Here is a 16,490-nt window from a genome sequence, read left to right on the forward strand (position 1 = left end):
TCAGTACGAATGTCGCTATGTCATGAACCAGCCAAACTAAAAAAAAAAATTTTTTTCATAAAATGGCGGCCACTCAAAAAAAAGGTTGATTTTTTTACTAATTTTGTAATTTTATCGAATTTTTTAAAAATATTACAAATTTTAAATTCCAATTTTTTGTTGGTTCATGCGATATAGAGATATTGAAAGAATATTCATGCCAAATTTTAAGTAAATCGGGTGATTAGAACTTGAAATATTATGGCTACCGTATCAGAAAAAGTAGTTTGGAGAAAATCGCGTTTAAAGTTTTACGTTAAATTTCAGGCAGTGTAACTGATAGAATAGCACGTATAACTTACATTCTCTTAATCAGCCATAATTTTAAAAATAATTTGAATTTTGAATAATCCGTTTAGGGAGATATTTTTAAATATCTAAACTATCGAATTATGAAAAAAAAAAATTTTCGATTTTTTCAAATTTCTAGACTAGAATACCCCCTTAAGTTTCATCACTGTGGACGGCAGTACATGTAGTGGCGAAGCGCGCAAGAGAGCGTGCGAAGACAACTACTATATATAGCCGCAGAATTGAAAATCTGCCATTATAGTCCGATAGTAACGAGTGATACACCAATCGAATGGTATCGCACTAACTAAGAAGATTGCATACCAAGACTTTCGAAATATAGATTTGTTTGGGAGAAAAAGCGGTGAAAGTGTAAACACAAAAATTTAGAAAATTGGAGCTGCTGGATACGGTGGGGATAAAAGCCGCCGGCTGTTTAGCTAGTTTTATTCTTACTGAGGATACTCGTCGAATGACACCTGATTTGTTGACATCCTATGTCCTGTTCAAAAGTAATTCAAAAAACAAGATTTTCTTCTTCTTCCCAAAATGAAAACGTTTGTCCCTTTGTTTGCGGGTTTCTATGCATCCCATCTTAGTTTTAGGGTTTTGGAAACCCTATGGGTGTATAAAGTAGCTTGAATTAGAAAACGTTTGTTATACGACTTTTGAAAAAAACCCGCTAGTTTAGCGGAAAATCCAAAAAAAAAGCCAGATTTAAAATGCTTATAGTAGCTAATCAACTAGTGCTAAATAAACGTGCTGTATATTTCTGAAAAGATAATTGAATTTGATAAATACCCTTCATATAGTAAAGTTGTCTAAATATAATAGATTTCGAGTTATGACAAAATGTTATTTTTTAAAACCACGATTTCTTTTAAATTTCAAATCATATAGCCCTTGAGATTCCTCAACTTTTGATATATTACACTTGTTACCCTAAAATGATATTACATTCGATAAAATAAATAAACTATATTAAATTTATGTATTCGGCACGCTACATCAGAAAATTTACCTGTAGGTAAAAAAATATTTACTGTTGCGGGCCGAAATCATAAATTTAATATAGTTTATTTATTTTATCGAATGTAATATAATTTTTCGTCACAATGTTGATATCAGAAATTTTTGTTAAAGGCGCGTTCGCCACTACTTTTTACCTCGTTAAAAGGTGTTTTTGTTTCATAAACATATAAATGAATATTCTTAGATCTGAGCAATTAATGGACACAAAAAAATCAGCTTGGAATAAATTGTTAACTGAACTAAACTGCCTTTTACCCCAATCCTGAGTCAATTTGGCTTGCAAGCAGCTATGCAAAAGACACTTAGCCCAAAATAAAAGCCAAAAACATCATTTTCCGTCCTCGTTTTCAGATTTGGCTTTATACAACCACGATGAATATGATGACGTGCCGTCGCCAAACCGCATATTTTATATGAGCACACATACATCACAATTTTTATGCGCATCCAATGGATTTAAGTATCTCGTATCCGGGGCGTGGGGCGCTCAATCCCTTCGGCAGGCAGCGGCACATTTATGCACAGTTCAAAGATCAAAATGAATATTTTATTAGATTGATTCCTGGCTGGCTGACTGCTGAGCTAGCTACAAGAAAAGCATTTTTAAGCGCTCAATCTCTGGCATAATAAACTCCTGGGATAGGGCCAATTGTCTGCTGCCTCAGAAACGCGCACATTCCCAGGCTGATTGAATATGCAGATGTGCGCGGGCATGCCGATAGATGCGTCTTTAATGCTCTGAAAAATCCTAACAGAACAGCTTACCCTCGCAGCAGAAACCCCTTTTCAAAGTTTCCGTCTGCGGACATGTACTATTGGAATCACAACAATAATCTGATTGGCTAATGCAGTGTTTGTATTTCTATAGAACGGTTGTCCGCCAAAAAATCCTTGAGCGGTCCCCAATTATCCCTGAAGTTGGTTGATCAGGCGGCGCTGCCTAGCGATCAGCTTCTCCATCCGGCGCCTCCTCTTCTCCTGGCGCTGCCTGCGCTCCCGACGACGGCGCTCGCGAAGCAGGCGGCGGCGGCGGCGGAGACGCCTGCGTCTCCTGGCAGCCGCCGAGGAAGAGGACGAGGAGGCGGTGGTCGTGGTGGTGGTCGAGGCGGCGGTGGTCGTGGTGGTGGCCGAGGAGGCAGTGGTGGTGGTGGTGGCCGAGGAGGCGGTGGTCGTGGTGGTGGCCGAGGAGGATGTGGAGGATGAGCTCGACTGCCCACTGCCCTCCTGAGCCAGGAGCAGGCACAGGAGCACTCCGAAGCCAAAAGCGAATAGGAAGCGCATTGTAGTGTGTCTGATCTAGAAAACTGGTCGGCCTTTTATACGCAATCTGGGGCAAAGTTAACTTTTATGTTTGTATGTGTGTGTACACCATGTAATCGGTAAATACCTGGTGCGGGCTAGACAACACTAAATATTTGCTCAGCTTCTGGTGCTGTCTTCAGCATGATCAAAAATGGTATTGTGCATGTAAGGTCAACTGAATGGAGCCAACTTTTTCATAACATTATAGTAGTTATCTATGCAAAATTGTGAACCAAAGGTATTGCTATAACTGTGAAGTGTGCGTATCAAGACTTTCAGGGACAAATAGCTGTGCAGAAGGTCCAGAGGGTGGGATAAGGTGTTCGGAAATTTGTGAAGCAGAAGAAGATACAATATATATTATGGATCATTAGACGAGTCGATGTAGCCATGTCCATCTGTCTGTCGGCCCGCTAAATCTCGGAAGCAATTAGGGCTAGATAGTTGGGATTAATATTACTGAAACGCCCACAAAGTCAGAACGCTAAAGTCTGCCTAGCGCAGACATTTTTGAGATTTTATTTAAGCCTAAATTGAAATGGATTTTATTGAACAATTTTTATCTACATTCCAGAAGTCAAACTAATCGCATTATTATTTAAAAAGTTATGAATTACAAAGATAATAAGTGGTCAGTAACCAACCGCTTCGCTATGCGCCTGAAGAAATGCCCTGGACTTTTACAGTTTCTTGTTTGAAAATTGGATAGCTGACTAACGGTTATCTGATAGTCGGGAACCCTCTAGAATCTACATGCTTAATGCCAACTTTCTAGCTTTTATAGTTTCCGAGATCTCAGCGTTCATACTACAAGAATGCAGGGTGCCGGATGTGAAAAATGAAGAAAGTCTATTTATTAAGTAGATCGTATTATATGTTTTCGTCACAAAAGTTGATATAAGTAATTTTATGTGTTGAAGGTGTGATCGTCACTAGATTTTTACCTTGTTAAAAGGTGTTTTTGTTTAATATCTGAGGTTTTTGAAAAGTCAGTTAATTTCACAGTGTTAGTTTTTAAATAAGTTGGGGAGTGTAGGCCAAGGTACATACTTGCCAAATCTCTCATGTGACGTACAGTCAAAAATTCCAAAAAATTGAAGTACATTTCACTTATCGTGCCGACAATGTATTTACAATATTTTTATTACAAATTGGCATAATTTCTTCATATGGTAAATATACCTGTTACTCGTAAAGTAAAAGGGTATACTAGATTCGTCAGAATGTTTGTAAAATGTAAAAGGAAGAGTTTTTGAACCCCTTAAAGTATGTATATACATTCTTGATAAGACTCACTAGCCTGGCATGTAGATTCTTGAGCTTCTCGCCCAATCTAACGCCCGCAAAAGACCATAAGGCTAAAACCCGTCTAGCACTTACACTTTTGATTATTATACCCGTTACTCGTAGAGTAAAAGGGTATACTAGATTCGTAACAGATTGTAACAGATTGTAACAGGCAGAAGGAAGCGTATCCGAGCCGAGTCGATCTAGCCATGTCCGTCTGTCCGTCTGTCTGTCCGTCCGGATGAACGCTGGGATCTCGGAAACTATAAGAGCTAGGCTATTGAGATTTTGCAGATTCCGAAGCTTCTTACGCAGCGCAAGTTTGTTTCAGCAGCGTGCCACGCTAACTCTAACGCCCACAATGCGCCCAAAACTGTGGCTCCTATAGTTTTGATGCTAGAATAAAAATTTTAACTGAAATGTATTGTCCTCATCAGTACCTATTGATTAACCCAATAAAAGTTTGCCAAGCCCACTTTAACGACCACAAACCGCCCACAAACATCAAAAAATCGCAAGTATGAACGTCGATACCTCGGAGACTATCAAAGATAGAGAATGGGGATCTCAAATTTAGATTTCGTAGACTTGAACGCAGCGCAAGTTTGTTATGCGAATATGCCACGCCCATTCTAGTCCACAAACCGTGGCGCCCACACTTTCATGCTAGATACAAAATTTTACCACGCCCACTCTAAGCCCATAACGCTTAAATCTGTCTACCGCCGGTAGGTGGCGCATTCTCGCTTTGCTGCTTTCATATCTCCATTTCCCTTTCGTCCCTTTAGCTGAGTAACGGGTATCTGATAGTCGAGGTACTCGACTATAGCGTTCTTCCTTGTTTTTGAAATATATTTAATACATATAAATTTAAATGAGGTTTTGTTTCGAATGTCAATGTCCAACTACTTTCCCCAAATTGTTCAATTCGGGCTTATTCATTAAAAAGTTATATGCAAATAAAGTGTGCAATCTTAGAACAGATACTTTGTTTCTTGTATATCTCTATCGCCCTCGCACTCGCACTAAGTAACGGGTCTCTGATAGTCGACGGCATCGACTACAGCATTATCTCTTGTTATACCCGTTGGTCGCAGAGTAAAAGGGTAAACTAGATTCGTCGGAAAGTATGTAACAGGTAGAAGGAAGCGATTTCGACCCCATAAAGTATATATATTCTTGATCAGGATCACTAGCCGAGTCGATCTAGCCATGTCCGTCTGTCCGTCCGTCCGTATAAACGCTGTGATCTCGGATTAGGCTTGCAGATTCTGGAGTTTATTATGTAGCGCAAGTTTATTTCAACAAAGTGCCAAGCTCACTCTAACTCCCACAAACCGCCCAAACCTGGGGCTCATACAGGTAAAGTGCTAGAAATCAAATTTTAACTGAAATGTATTGTTCTCGTCAATACCCATCGATTGACTAAAAAAAATTTTCCCACGCGCACTCAAACGCCACAGTTTTCGCGATGTCCGCGTTCATATTTACGATTTTTTCAAGTTTGTGGGCGTTAAAGTTGGCGTCGCAAACTTTTTTTGGTTCAATCGATAGGTATTGATGAGAACAATACATTTCAGTTAAAATATTTATTCTAGCATCAAATCTGTAGGAGCCACAGTTTTGGGCGGTTAGTGGGCGTTACAAACTTGCGCTGTGTAAGAAGCTCAGGAATCTGCATGCCAAGTCCCAGTAGCCTAGCTCTTATAGTTTCCAAGATCTCAGCGTTCATCCGGACGGACAGACAGACGAACAGACAGAAGGACAGACGGACATTACTAAATCGACTCGGCTAGTGATCCTGATCAAGAATATATATACTTTATGGGGTCGGAAACGCTTCCTTCTGCCTGTTACATACTTTCCGACGAGTCTAGTATCCCCTTTTACTCTGCGATTAACGAGCATAAAAATACGAAAACTGGTCATCAATCGAGTATTTGTGACCCGATACTAGTTTAGTGGGGAATCCAAAAAAAATAGCTAGATTTTATATGCTCATAGTTTCTAAATAACGAATGCTACAGATTCGTGCTGTATGTCAAAGTTATGGGCGAGGAAGAGGGCTTCTCGCTCTTTGCATTCTCTCTCTCTCTAAAACTTACCTGCAGCGCATTTTCATGCGGGAATAAGAGACGGAAGGTCGTTTACGTAGTGTTGCAAATAACTAGAAGGCAGTAAAGGACCAAAAATGGTCGGCCAGGGGCTTTACAGCGCTGTAAATCTATCTGAGTCTCATTACTCATAAAAACGGTGGCAAAAAGCCTCCCTCGCTTTTTAGTGCTTAAAAATACTCTTATGGTAATGAATTTTGCAATTTTTTGTGCAGTGATGAATCGTAGGACATGCTTATCTTAAAATCAGCACCACTTTTCATACAAAAGCAGCGCTGATTAAGCGCTCGGTGATGAAGTGATTCAGTGCATAAAATGGTACTGCTGGTGCTGGTGTGCTGGCAGAGGCCGAGCACAGCTGTTCCAAAGATAATATAGATATGTGTATACATATATTTTACAGACTGGATATTTCCTGTGGGCGCTCAATAAAATAAGTGCCTATTGCGATTTTTTGCGAGTTTTCCAAGTGTCCTCCAAGTTTAAGACTGTCTATCGCTCTATCAATTTTCAATTTAAAAGCTGAGAAACGGGTATCTCATAGTAGAGATACTCGGCCTTAGCATTCTCAAATGTTTTTATTTCAGCTGTTAAATTCAAAATATTGTGTTGGAGTTTTCTAAATATTTTCAAGTGGGGTCCAAGCGATCTTTATCCGCGTAGCCGATTGATCAGGCGGCGCTGGTATTCCAGTCGCAGGCGCAGTCTCTCAGCTCGGCGCTGCCTCCTCCGCTCCCTACGCTGGCGCTCCCTAGCCAGACGACGGCGGCGGGCACGCCTGCGTCTCCTGGCAGCCGCCGAGGAAGAGGACGAGGAGGAGGCGGTGGTCGTGGTGGTGGTCGAGGCGGCGGTGGTCGTGGTGGTGGCCGAGGCGGCGGTGGTCGTGGTGGTGGCCGAGGAGGCGGTGGTCGTGGTGGTGGCCGAGGAGGAGGTGGAGGATGAGCTTGACTGCCCACTGCCCTCCTGGATGAACAGGAGGCATCCTAGGACGACGAGGACTATTACGAACGAGAAGCGCATGCTGAATGTGTCTTACCTGGGGATATGTGAGCGCTTTTATACTTCTTATCTGCGGGCTGTATGTAAATGTAACTACCTCTATATTACACTTGACATTCACCTCTGTTTGCTCAGCTTTTCAATTTATGTTTTATTTCCTTGGCCAAATATTCTTATATGTAGTTATATTACAAAAAAGTAACCCTTAAATTGGGAGTAACGTCATACTTTTGTTGTGGGTTTAAATTATAAATTAAAATTTAAAAATCTTTCTCTATGATGTAACTGGTAAGTAAGTATACTACTTCGCTGCTACGACGGTTTTTTTATTAACGTTTCATAAGAGTTATAGGTCCGATCATAAGCCAGAATTTTTCAAAGTCAAATAAAGTCAATATTTTGCAAAGTATACAAATTTATTTAATAGTAGTACTCATTTTCTGACTTTAAACCCTTTTAAAGGGTACTTTAAACACGAGACGTTTCAAACGCTAAATGGGAAGCTGAGCAATGCCGCTTTGAAAACTACCGGTTTGAAATTTTTGCAATCGCCAGAAGTTATATTCACCCAGGTGAAATGTAAAAACCTCCCCGATCGAACGACTACATCCCAGTATCGGCTTAAACTGGGATCGGTGTTTTTGATGGAATTTGGCAGAGTGTAAGAGCTGTAAACATGGAACTTGGAAATTAAGATGGTTTTTTTATTCGGGGAAAAGTAAGTAAGTAGGAAAGTATGTAAGAAGGAAGAGTTTCTTGATCAGGATCCCATTTTAGCCATGTTGGTAAGTTCGTGTGATCTCAGAAAATTTAAGAGTTAGAGAGTTAAGACTTGAGAATTAGATTCCTTAGCTAAGTAGGCAGCGCAAGTTTACTAGGTGAATATGCCATTCTCACTCTAACGGCTATAAACCGGACAAACTTTGGTTCCTACAGTGTTAGTGCTAAAATAATCTGTAGGTGACTCTTTGCTGCTTGTAGTTATATATCCATCTTTTTGCGCCCTTTTTGATATTCGAGGCACTCGAAAAGAGCATACCGATCGAAGAACTATCACTGTGGACGGCAGTACACGTAGTGACGAAAAGCACCATGAGAGTGTGCGGGGCGACTACCTATATGTAGCCGCAGAATTGAAATCTACAGTGATGGTCCGACCACAAGTGATACGATCTACAAAATAAATACACTTTATACAATTTTTGTCATTCGGCACGCCGCAATACAATATGCCTATGTAGACAACTAGCTTTACGATTTTAATGAAGCGTGCCGAATGAGATTGTACTTTTGAACTTTTTTTATATTGTCGTCACTAGTTTTCCTCGTTTTGAGATGTTTTTTGTTTGATATCCCATAGCCCAGTTTCTAAAGAAATTTGCATATCTTGTTATTTTATCTAAGCCCTGATCAGGTAATAAAAAAAATGAGAAATCGATATAGTCGACGCCCTCGACTATTAGATACACGTTACTCAGCTAAAGGGAGTGCAAAATTGTACACCATAGAGGTGCGTAACCTAGCGTTCATTTCTATCGGCTGTTTGCGAGATCTCACCAACGCGCGCTAGTGGACCAGCGATTTGCTTTATGAATATATCTCCTGTCGCACTCTTCAATATGCAAATTATTTATTATAAATTGGTTGTAACTGGTCCATTTTGAATAATTGTTGGCATGTAGACTGGAATTGATAATAAGAACAAAATTTCATTTGCAATTTTACAAAATATTAACAAGAAAGGAAGCCAATTTTGGCAAGCAGCAGCTTCTATACCCTTGGACGTCGTTCCCGTGGGAGAATTGTATGTAAAGAGCTTTCCGATTTTTAGAAAACTATAAACTAGTTACAGCATTTTTAATATAAAGTAACATTTAAATTTACAACCGTGTATGTTTGCCGAAAACGTGTTGTGGTTTCATCCCGAAAGCTTTAAAACTGAGAAACTAATTTGCGAAGAAACGGACAATCGGAAAAACGACGGGCATGCCTAGATCGACTCGACTAGTGATGCTGATCAAGAAGGTATATACTTTATGGGGTCGGAAACTCACATACTCTTGTCACATACTTTCCGACGAATCTAGTATACCCTTTTACTAGAGTAACGGGTATAATGACAGTGTGGGTAGAAACCTATAACATTTTGCTATAAATGAGTAAATTTGGTATAATGTATGTACGAGTGTTTGTTCAATTTAAAAACATTTTTCGTCACAAATGTCGAGATAACCAAAATTTTAATTTGTTGAAAATTTTATTTTTCAAAGTTATTATAAGCCATAAGTCTATAAAATATTTTCAACCCACGTGAAATGCATCCTTCGGGACGATGTCCAGTCTATGACGGCAATGCAACATACCAAAACATCTAGTTTGTTTCGCTTTTCATAGTTTTGTTTAAAAAATGCGAATAATTTTTGGCTATTTTTAAAATATGAGTGTTCCGTCGACAAATCTTTCCCTCTTGTAAGCGATCCGACCTATTCAATGTCTCAAGGTAAAATAATATAATATAAAATGAACAGGCCTGGTAATCATAAATAGGAACTTTTAATTTACACCTAGGTTCAGCCTGAAAGCCTACTAAATAGGGCCCGTTTAAACCAAAGCTTGACCTAGTGTGGCCACCTGTTTCGGCTATTCGATATTTCGATATTTTTGAACATCTGAGCCAGGGTGGTCTTCGAAAGTTCTAGTTTTGACAGCTGTCGGTCGTCACTTGTATCTCTACCTACGAAAAATTAATTAGCTTTTCGAACAGAAATAAAACCATGGATCTCCGAAACCATGCTTTAAGGTGGTGATCATAGGTTGCTAACGCATAGCTAACATTCTCCAAAACTTTTCTGTCCCTATAACACTTATTCCTGAATTAATGTATCGTTCTCTTCCGGGTTTAATGAACTATTCTCTCTTGTCGCTAGCACGCTTATTTCTGATCTTAGCGATAATAATGTGTAGTCAGTACGCGAATCTGTAGGCGCAAGACCTCCACCCCCAAAGCCGACGAGCGAGTGCCGGACCCTAATAGCGTGCCCCGCAACTGCAGATTCCCGATTTCATCCACAGCATCCAACCGTTACACGCTACAGAGATAATTCATTATTATTAATAAGAAAAGTGGCGCTCAACGTGTGGGGCCTTAGTGAGTACAGTAGTATCTCATTAAGATTCACCGGTAATTAAATTCGAATTCTTTTCTATACTTCTTTAATTTCAACTTTTAATTTATTCACTTCTACAAAATACCTTTCTTGGATCGTTAATTCTTTTGGAGAACAGAGACAAAGAACATTAGTTTTCTTTCTGGCCAAAATTAATAATCAGAGTAAGGATTTTTCTTTACTTAGTTAGTGGTGTTTAGAAAACTTAGTCCGAGGAAAATGCAGAAAGTATCAAACTACAGTAGATCTTCTGACCCTTTCTGATTTGCTACATCATAAACTTAACCACACTCTGTTAATTAAAAGGTTTCTATAGACTCAAGCGTTTGGAAAATAGGTACAACTACACGTGGTACACTATCCACGAAAGACCTATAGAAATTTTAATTTCTTTTAGCCTTAGTGCGGTTACATTTTTTATTAGTGAAGCAGAAATACAGCAGTATTAGTTCTCGAACTATACTCTGTCCGCAATATACTTTAGAAAATCTTACCGTTTCCTACATGGAAACATACATAAAGAAAACGAGAAGTCCGCTTAATCTGTCTCTTATTATTTTTCCGAGAAAGTTTAGCAGCTAAAAAATAATAATTTAGTTATCCTACGATACGGGGAACATCCAGCAAAAGTTCAGTTTTACTACTTTTTTTTGTTTATATATCGAGAAGATTTTAGTTTTATATCTACTACGGTGGATTCTCTTTGGTTTTTGTATTTCTTTAAATTTAATTATTTCTAAATTATTCTAAAACGGGGTTGGACCCATCTCCAGGAAAAGGCTCTCAGGAAGCCACCAAGCCAGTCTGTCCGATATGCAAGTCCGAAATGAAATCATCCTCCGAACTTTTCCAAAACATATGCCGTCACGAGTTTCATAAGAAGTGCATTGATGCGCATTTCAAGAAAAGCGACTTGTGTCCAGTATGCAAAGTTTCATGCAGGCCAGTGGTCGAAAAGTGCTTACAAACTCGGTCTCAATCTAAAGGTCGCCAACAAGGAATTAGCGATAATACCCCGGGCCCATCTGGTAGCGCTCAGAGCAACAATTATAGTGTTACTGATCAAGCAACCGCAATAAACACAGTCACAATGGTGTCCATGGAGCGAAGGCTATTTTCGCTTCTTTCAGAGAAAATTACCGATTTAATCCAGAATTCAGTAGAAGAAAGTGTACAGAGACTGATCAGAACTCCGCCAAATTCCGCTATAAGTGGCGAGGAAAGATCAGCAACTCCTCCTCCAGTAGACGAGGAAAATAACGAGCCAGCTGTTGTCGAGCAAATTCAAAACAGACATCGGGTCCTGCCTAACATAGGTTCTCCTGGTTCTCACCGAAGTAACATGTCCGATCTCCTAACTAGACCCGACAAGTTCGTTCATATTTTAAACGGATGGAATATTAAATTTTCGGGATCAGGTGTTTTAGTAGATAACTTGAGGCGCTGACGCATCAAACGTTAGATGGGAATTTCTCAGTCCTTTGTAAAAACGTCAGCGTTCTCTTCGAGAGCAAGGCCAACGAATTTTATTGGCGTTACCATAAATCGGTAACTGAAGTCCGCTGGGATAGGTTGTGTTCTGCTTTACGAATGCAATTTCGTCAGAAAAAGGATGAAGCAGAAGCCTAGTGAAACCTTCGATAATTTTTACGATAGCGTAAACATTTTAGTCGATCAACTAGAGATACCATGGAGCTCGAGAAAACTTGTCCGAGTTCTCAAGAATAATCTGAGGCCTGAAATACGACATGAGTTATTGAGTGTCGATATTTCAACAGTCTCAGAGTTGAGAGAAACCTTTCGTCGACGCGAAGCTTTTCTCGACGACGTCAAACGCGCTAACGGTTATTGTAAAAGTAGCCCATTTAGACGCGAAATATCAGAACTGATTCCAGAATCTGAATCTCAGAAAGGTTCTGAATCGGAAAACGAGTTAGAAGTAGACGCGATTACCTTAAAATGCTGGGCACATTTACAACGATTGTTTAGCCGATAAAAGACTTTTTTGTTACGGCTGTGGAGCAGATAACACCTACAAAACAAGTTGCGCGAAGTGAGCAAAAAACTCCAAGTCCGGCGCTTCGAAGTTGCCGTACAAACCGAAAACTTCGAGTGCCTTTCGCAATCAGTCAACGATGACCGATTAAATGTGGATGTACCGTTCGTTGCACCACAAATTATTCCTGACGTACCGGAAAGCAATGCCAGCTCTTTACTGCATTGTAAAGTTAAAAATTTACCTGACATTCCAAATCCAAAATTTTGTCTTAACCCTCTCTTGGAAAGATTTAAATCTCGGAGTTCTAAAAGAATCAAATCTTTTTGGCAAAACATTAGAACCTGTCGGCTAGGATTGAAATATATTTCTTCTGTTCCGATAGAAATAAGAGATCCTCGACCGTTTTTGCCGGTTCGTTTATTAGATCGTACCGTGTACGGTTTACTTGACTCCGGGGCATCTATAAGTTGCTTTGGAGGTGATTTAGCCAGCGAACTCTCGAAGAAGGACAATGCTTACAAGTCGTTAAACGTTAGTGCTACCACGGCAGATGGAAGCCCACAACGAATAGTAGGCAAGATGAAAGTTAACATAGAATATGGAAACATTCAAAAGATTTTAAACATTTATATTGTACCATCACTAAAGCAAGATCTATACTTGGGCATAGATTTTTGGAGGCTGTATGATCTTCTTCCCAAAAATCTGCATATATCCGAGCTAGAATCTAAAAAGTCTAGCAAAGTTAGCAGCAACGTCGAGGCAGATCAACACGACTTGTCTGAAGCAGAAAAGTTAAGATTAGTTCATGTTATCAATTCGTTTCCTTCATTCGCTCAGGAAGGTCTCGGTCAGACTAGTTTGATTACACATACAGTTGATGTGGGCAGTGCTAAGCCGGTTAAACAGCGTCATTTCCCCGTCTCACCTGCCGTTCAGAAGAGTATGTACGGAGAAATATTATTATTAAAGAGTGGGAAAGCGCATGGCCCTCTCCCATCGTCATGGTTACTAAACCTGGCAAAGTGAGGAAAGTGAGAAAGACACATATCCACTTCCACAAATCAGCGGCATCTTAAGTCGGTTGCCAAGAGCCGAGTATATTACTAGTCTTGACTTGAAAGAAGCATATTGGCAAGTGCCGTTGGAAGTTCAATCCCGAGACAAGACTGCATTTACAGTCCCCGGTAGGCCACTCTACCAATTTAAATAATGCCTTTTGGGCTTTGTAATGCCACCAGCACAATGTCTCGCTTGATGGATAAAGTCGTCCCACCGCATCTCAGGAACGAGGTATTCATATACTTGGATGACCTCCTGGTAGTGTCGTCAAATTTTGAGAATCATCTTAACGTACTTAGGGAGATCGCCGTTCACATCAAGCGTGCAGGATTGACAATCAATATTGGCAAAAGTCATTTCTGCATGCGACGTGTACGTTATCTGGGCCATATCATTGGTGATGGCGGAATTCGTACAGACCCTGAAAAGGTGAAAGCAATCACCGAGTTTCCCGTTCCGAAAACCCTGCGAGGTTTGAGGAGTTTTATATGCTTATGTGGTTGGTACCGCAAATTCGTTCCGAATTTAGCATCACTCGCTTCTCCTTTAACTGATTTAATGACAACCAAACGAAAGTTCAGTCTAACTCCAGAAGTACTAAAAGCCTTTGAAATCTGGAAGACTCGTCTTAGCGAAGCTCCGGTGCTATGTAGTCCGGTCTTTTCTAAACCATTTGCTATCCATTGCGATGCTAGCAAGTCTGGTGTCGGTGCTGTGTTAGTACAGGTATCTTAGGATGGAGACGAACGCCCTTTAGCATTTATCTTGAAAAAACTAAATCGAGCTCAAAGAAATTATACCGTGACCGAGCAGGAGTGTCTGGCGGCAATAGCCTTGAAGAACTTTAGAGCTTACGTGGAAGGACATGATTTCACGATCATAACTGACCACGCCTCCCTTAAATGGCTTATGTCTAACCTGATCTCAGTTCTCGTTTAGCTCGATATGCGTTAGCCTTGCAAAGATACCGATTTAAAATTGAGCATCAGAAGGGCACAATGAACGTGGTTCCTGATTCCTTGTCCCGCGTTAACGAGGACGAAGTCACGGCTGTGAAAGGTTTGTTAGTCGATATAAATTCAAACCACTTTAAGTCTCCTGCTTACAAAGATCTAGTAGCCAAGGTTGAAGAGAAAAAAGATAATTTCCCTGATCTTAAAACAGAGGACGGGTATTTGTATAGAAAAGCAGAACATTTAAGTGGAGAACAAGTACACGACGAATACGCATGGAAGCTTTGGTTACCATCAGAGCTGATCCCCAAAGTTCTTTTCCAAGCCAATAACAGTCCATTGGCTTCCCACGGCGGGATACATAAGACTGTCGAGCGTGTTAGGAGGTATTATTTTTGGCATCGCGTTTTAGAGTGGTATTAGAGCGGCCCTGAGGACCAAATGGCAATTTAATTCAACTATATAGCCTGTTCCGATGCCCATCATGCCGCGCATCCGTACACCAGTCGAGTTTTAGGGGTGCGCGTATCCGTCTGGGAGATTTCCGAGTGGAATATCGCTGCCGCAGATTCAGGGATTTAAACCAGTAGTCACACTAACTAATCACATATATATATTACTTTATTCACATTTCTCGCCGATCCGTAAAGTGAACGAAACTTACTTAAACATAAACCCCGATCTAAAAAAATTTATTAATTAAAATCCTATGCGTTATTTGCATTCTCTTTGAATTAATTTTCAAATGAAGTTAAATATAAATTACGATCGCCTATTGTTAACTCGTAAAGTCTCTAATTGCCTAAAAAACACGAAATGATAAATTCGAAAAAGTCCCTTGAAGAAGTTTTTAGAGCAAAAATAAAACCATGGATCTCTAAATAACACTGAACTGAACTAAGCTGCTGATTTCTCGGTCGTAAGGTATCAAAGGGGTCACCGAAGCCATGCTTTAAGGTGGTGATCATAGGTTGGGAGGGCCATATGCGACCACAATACCATCGGTGGATTCGCATAGCTAACTGTCTCCAAAACTTTTCTGTCCCTATAATACTTATTCCTGAATTGCAGATTCCCGATCATCCACAGCATCCAACCGTTACACGCTACACACGTATCGCGTGATGGAAAACTTAATTTATAAATAGTTGGCATATGCCAAGGTTACCTATTTGTACACAAGTATCGGATTGTTGGGACTAACTTCTTTCCATATTTGTAAATAATGAAATGCTTCACTAAGACTCCGCTGCTGTACCGCTGGTTCAAATAGCGATAGAAATTTTTCTGGTTTATGGAAAGAGACACCTAACCCGCTAGGCTTGGAACTTCGCCTATCCCCGGTTCTGTCGCCGCCTTCGCTGGCGTCTCCTTTGTTGTTGTTGTTGGCGGCGGCGCCTTTGGCGCTGTTGACGCTGTTGACGCCTGCGACGTTGTTGTGCCAATCGGCGGCGGCGGGCGGCGGCTCTGCGACGACGGGCAGCCGCGCTCGAGGACGAGGACGAGGAGGTGGTGGTGGTCGTGGTGGTGGCCGAGGCGGCGGTGGTCGTGGTTGTGTCCGAGGAGGAGGAGGAGGCGGAGGAGGCGGAGGAGGCTGTGGTGGTTGTGGTGCCGGACGAATCAGTGGTAGTGGTGGCCGAGGAGGCCGAGGAGGCGGCGGTCGTGGTGGTGGCCGAGGAGGAGGTGGAGGATGAGCTTGTTTGCCCACTGCCCTCCTGGATGAACAGGAGGCATCCTAGGACGACTAGGACTATTACGAACGAGAAGCGCATGCTGAATGTGTCTTACCTGGGGATATGTGAGCGCTTTTATACTTCTTATCTGCGGGCTGTATGTAAATGTAACTTCCTCTATATTACACTTGACATTCACCTCTGTTTGCTCAGCTTTTCAATTTATGTTTTATTTCCTTGGCCAAATATTCTTATATGTAGTTATATTACAACAAAGTAACCCTTAAATTGGGAGTGACGTCATACTTTTGTTGTGGGTTTAAATTATAAATTAAAATTTAATTAAATAAATGTCTCCTCTTATCGTGTCGACAATGTATTTACAGTAATATTAATAAATAGTCCCGTAATTTGTTCGTGAGGTAATTATACCCGTTACTCGTAAAGTAAAAGGGTATACTAGATTCGTCGGAAAGTATGTAACAGGTAGAAGGAAGCGTTTTCGACCCCATCAAGTATATATATTCTTGATCAGAATCACTAGCCGAGTCGATTTAGTAATGTTTTAATTA

The 16,490-nt window shown here is 40.6% G+C and overlaps 3 protein-coding genes across 3 annotated transcripts; all 3 read right to left on the minus strand.

The window, feature by feature from the left end:
• Positions 1 to 2,197: 2,197 nt before the first annotated feature.
• Positions 2,198 to 2,658, minus strand: LOC118877360 (protein new-glue 3). Its single transcript, XM_036815843.3, has one exon. It carries the CDS (start codon positions 2,641 to 2,643, stop codon positions 2,269 to 2,271), a length of 375 nt encoding a protein of 124 aa, XP_036671738.2. The 5' UTR covers positions 2,644 to 2,658; the 3' UTR covers positions 2,198 to 2,268.
• Positions 2,659 to 6,683: 4,025 nt separating this feature from the next.
• On the minus strand, positions 6,684 to 7,085 carry LOC108007688 (protein new-glue 3-like). The gene has a single exon (XM_017071412.4). It carries the CDS (start codon positions 7,083 to 7,085, stop codon positions 6,717 to 6,719), a length of 369 nt encoding a protein of 122 aa, XP_016926901.4. The 3' UTR covers positions 6,684 to 6,716.
• Positions 7,086 to 14,874: 7,789 nt separating this feature from the next.
• On the minus strand, positions 14,875 to 16,154 carry LOC108007686 (protein new-glue 3). The gene has a single exon (XM_017071410.4). The coding sequence runs from the start codon at positions 16,015 to 16,017 to the stop codon at positions 15,580 to 15,582; it is 438 nt and encodes a 145-aa protein (XP_016926899.4). The 5' UTR covers positions 16,018 to 16,154; the 3' UTR covers positions 14,875 to 15,579.
• Between the last annotated feature and the right edge of the window lie 336 nt (positions 16,155 to 16,490).

Source organism: Drosophila suzukii, chromosome 3 (genome assembly GCF_043229965.1).
Source record: "Drosophila suzukii chromosome 3, CBGP_Dsuzu_IsoJpt1.0, whole genome shotgun sequence".
NCBI lineage: Eukaryota > Metazoa > Arthropoda > Insecta > Diptera > Drosophilidae > Drosophila > Drosophila suzukii.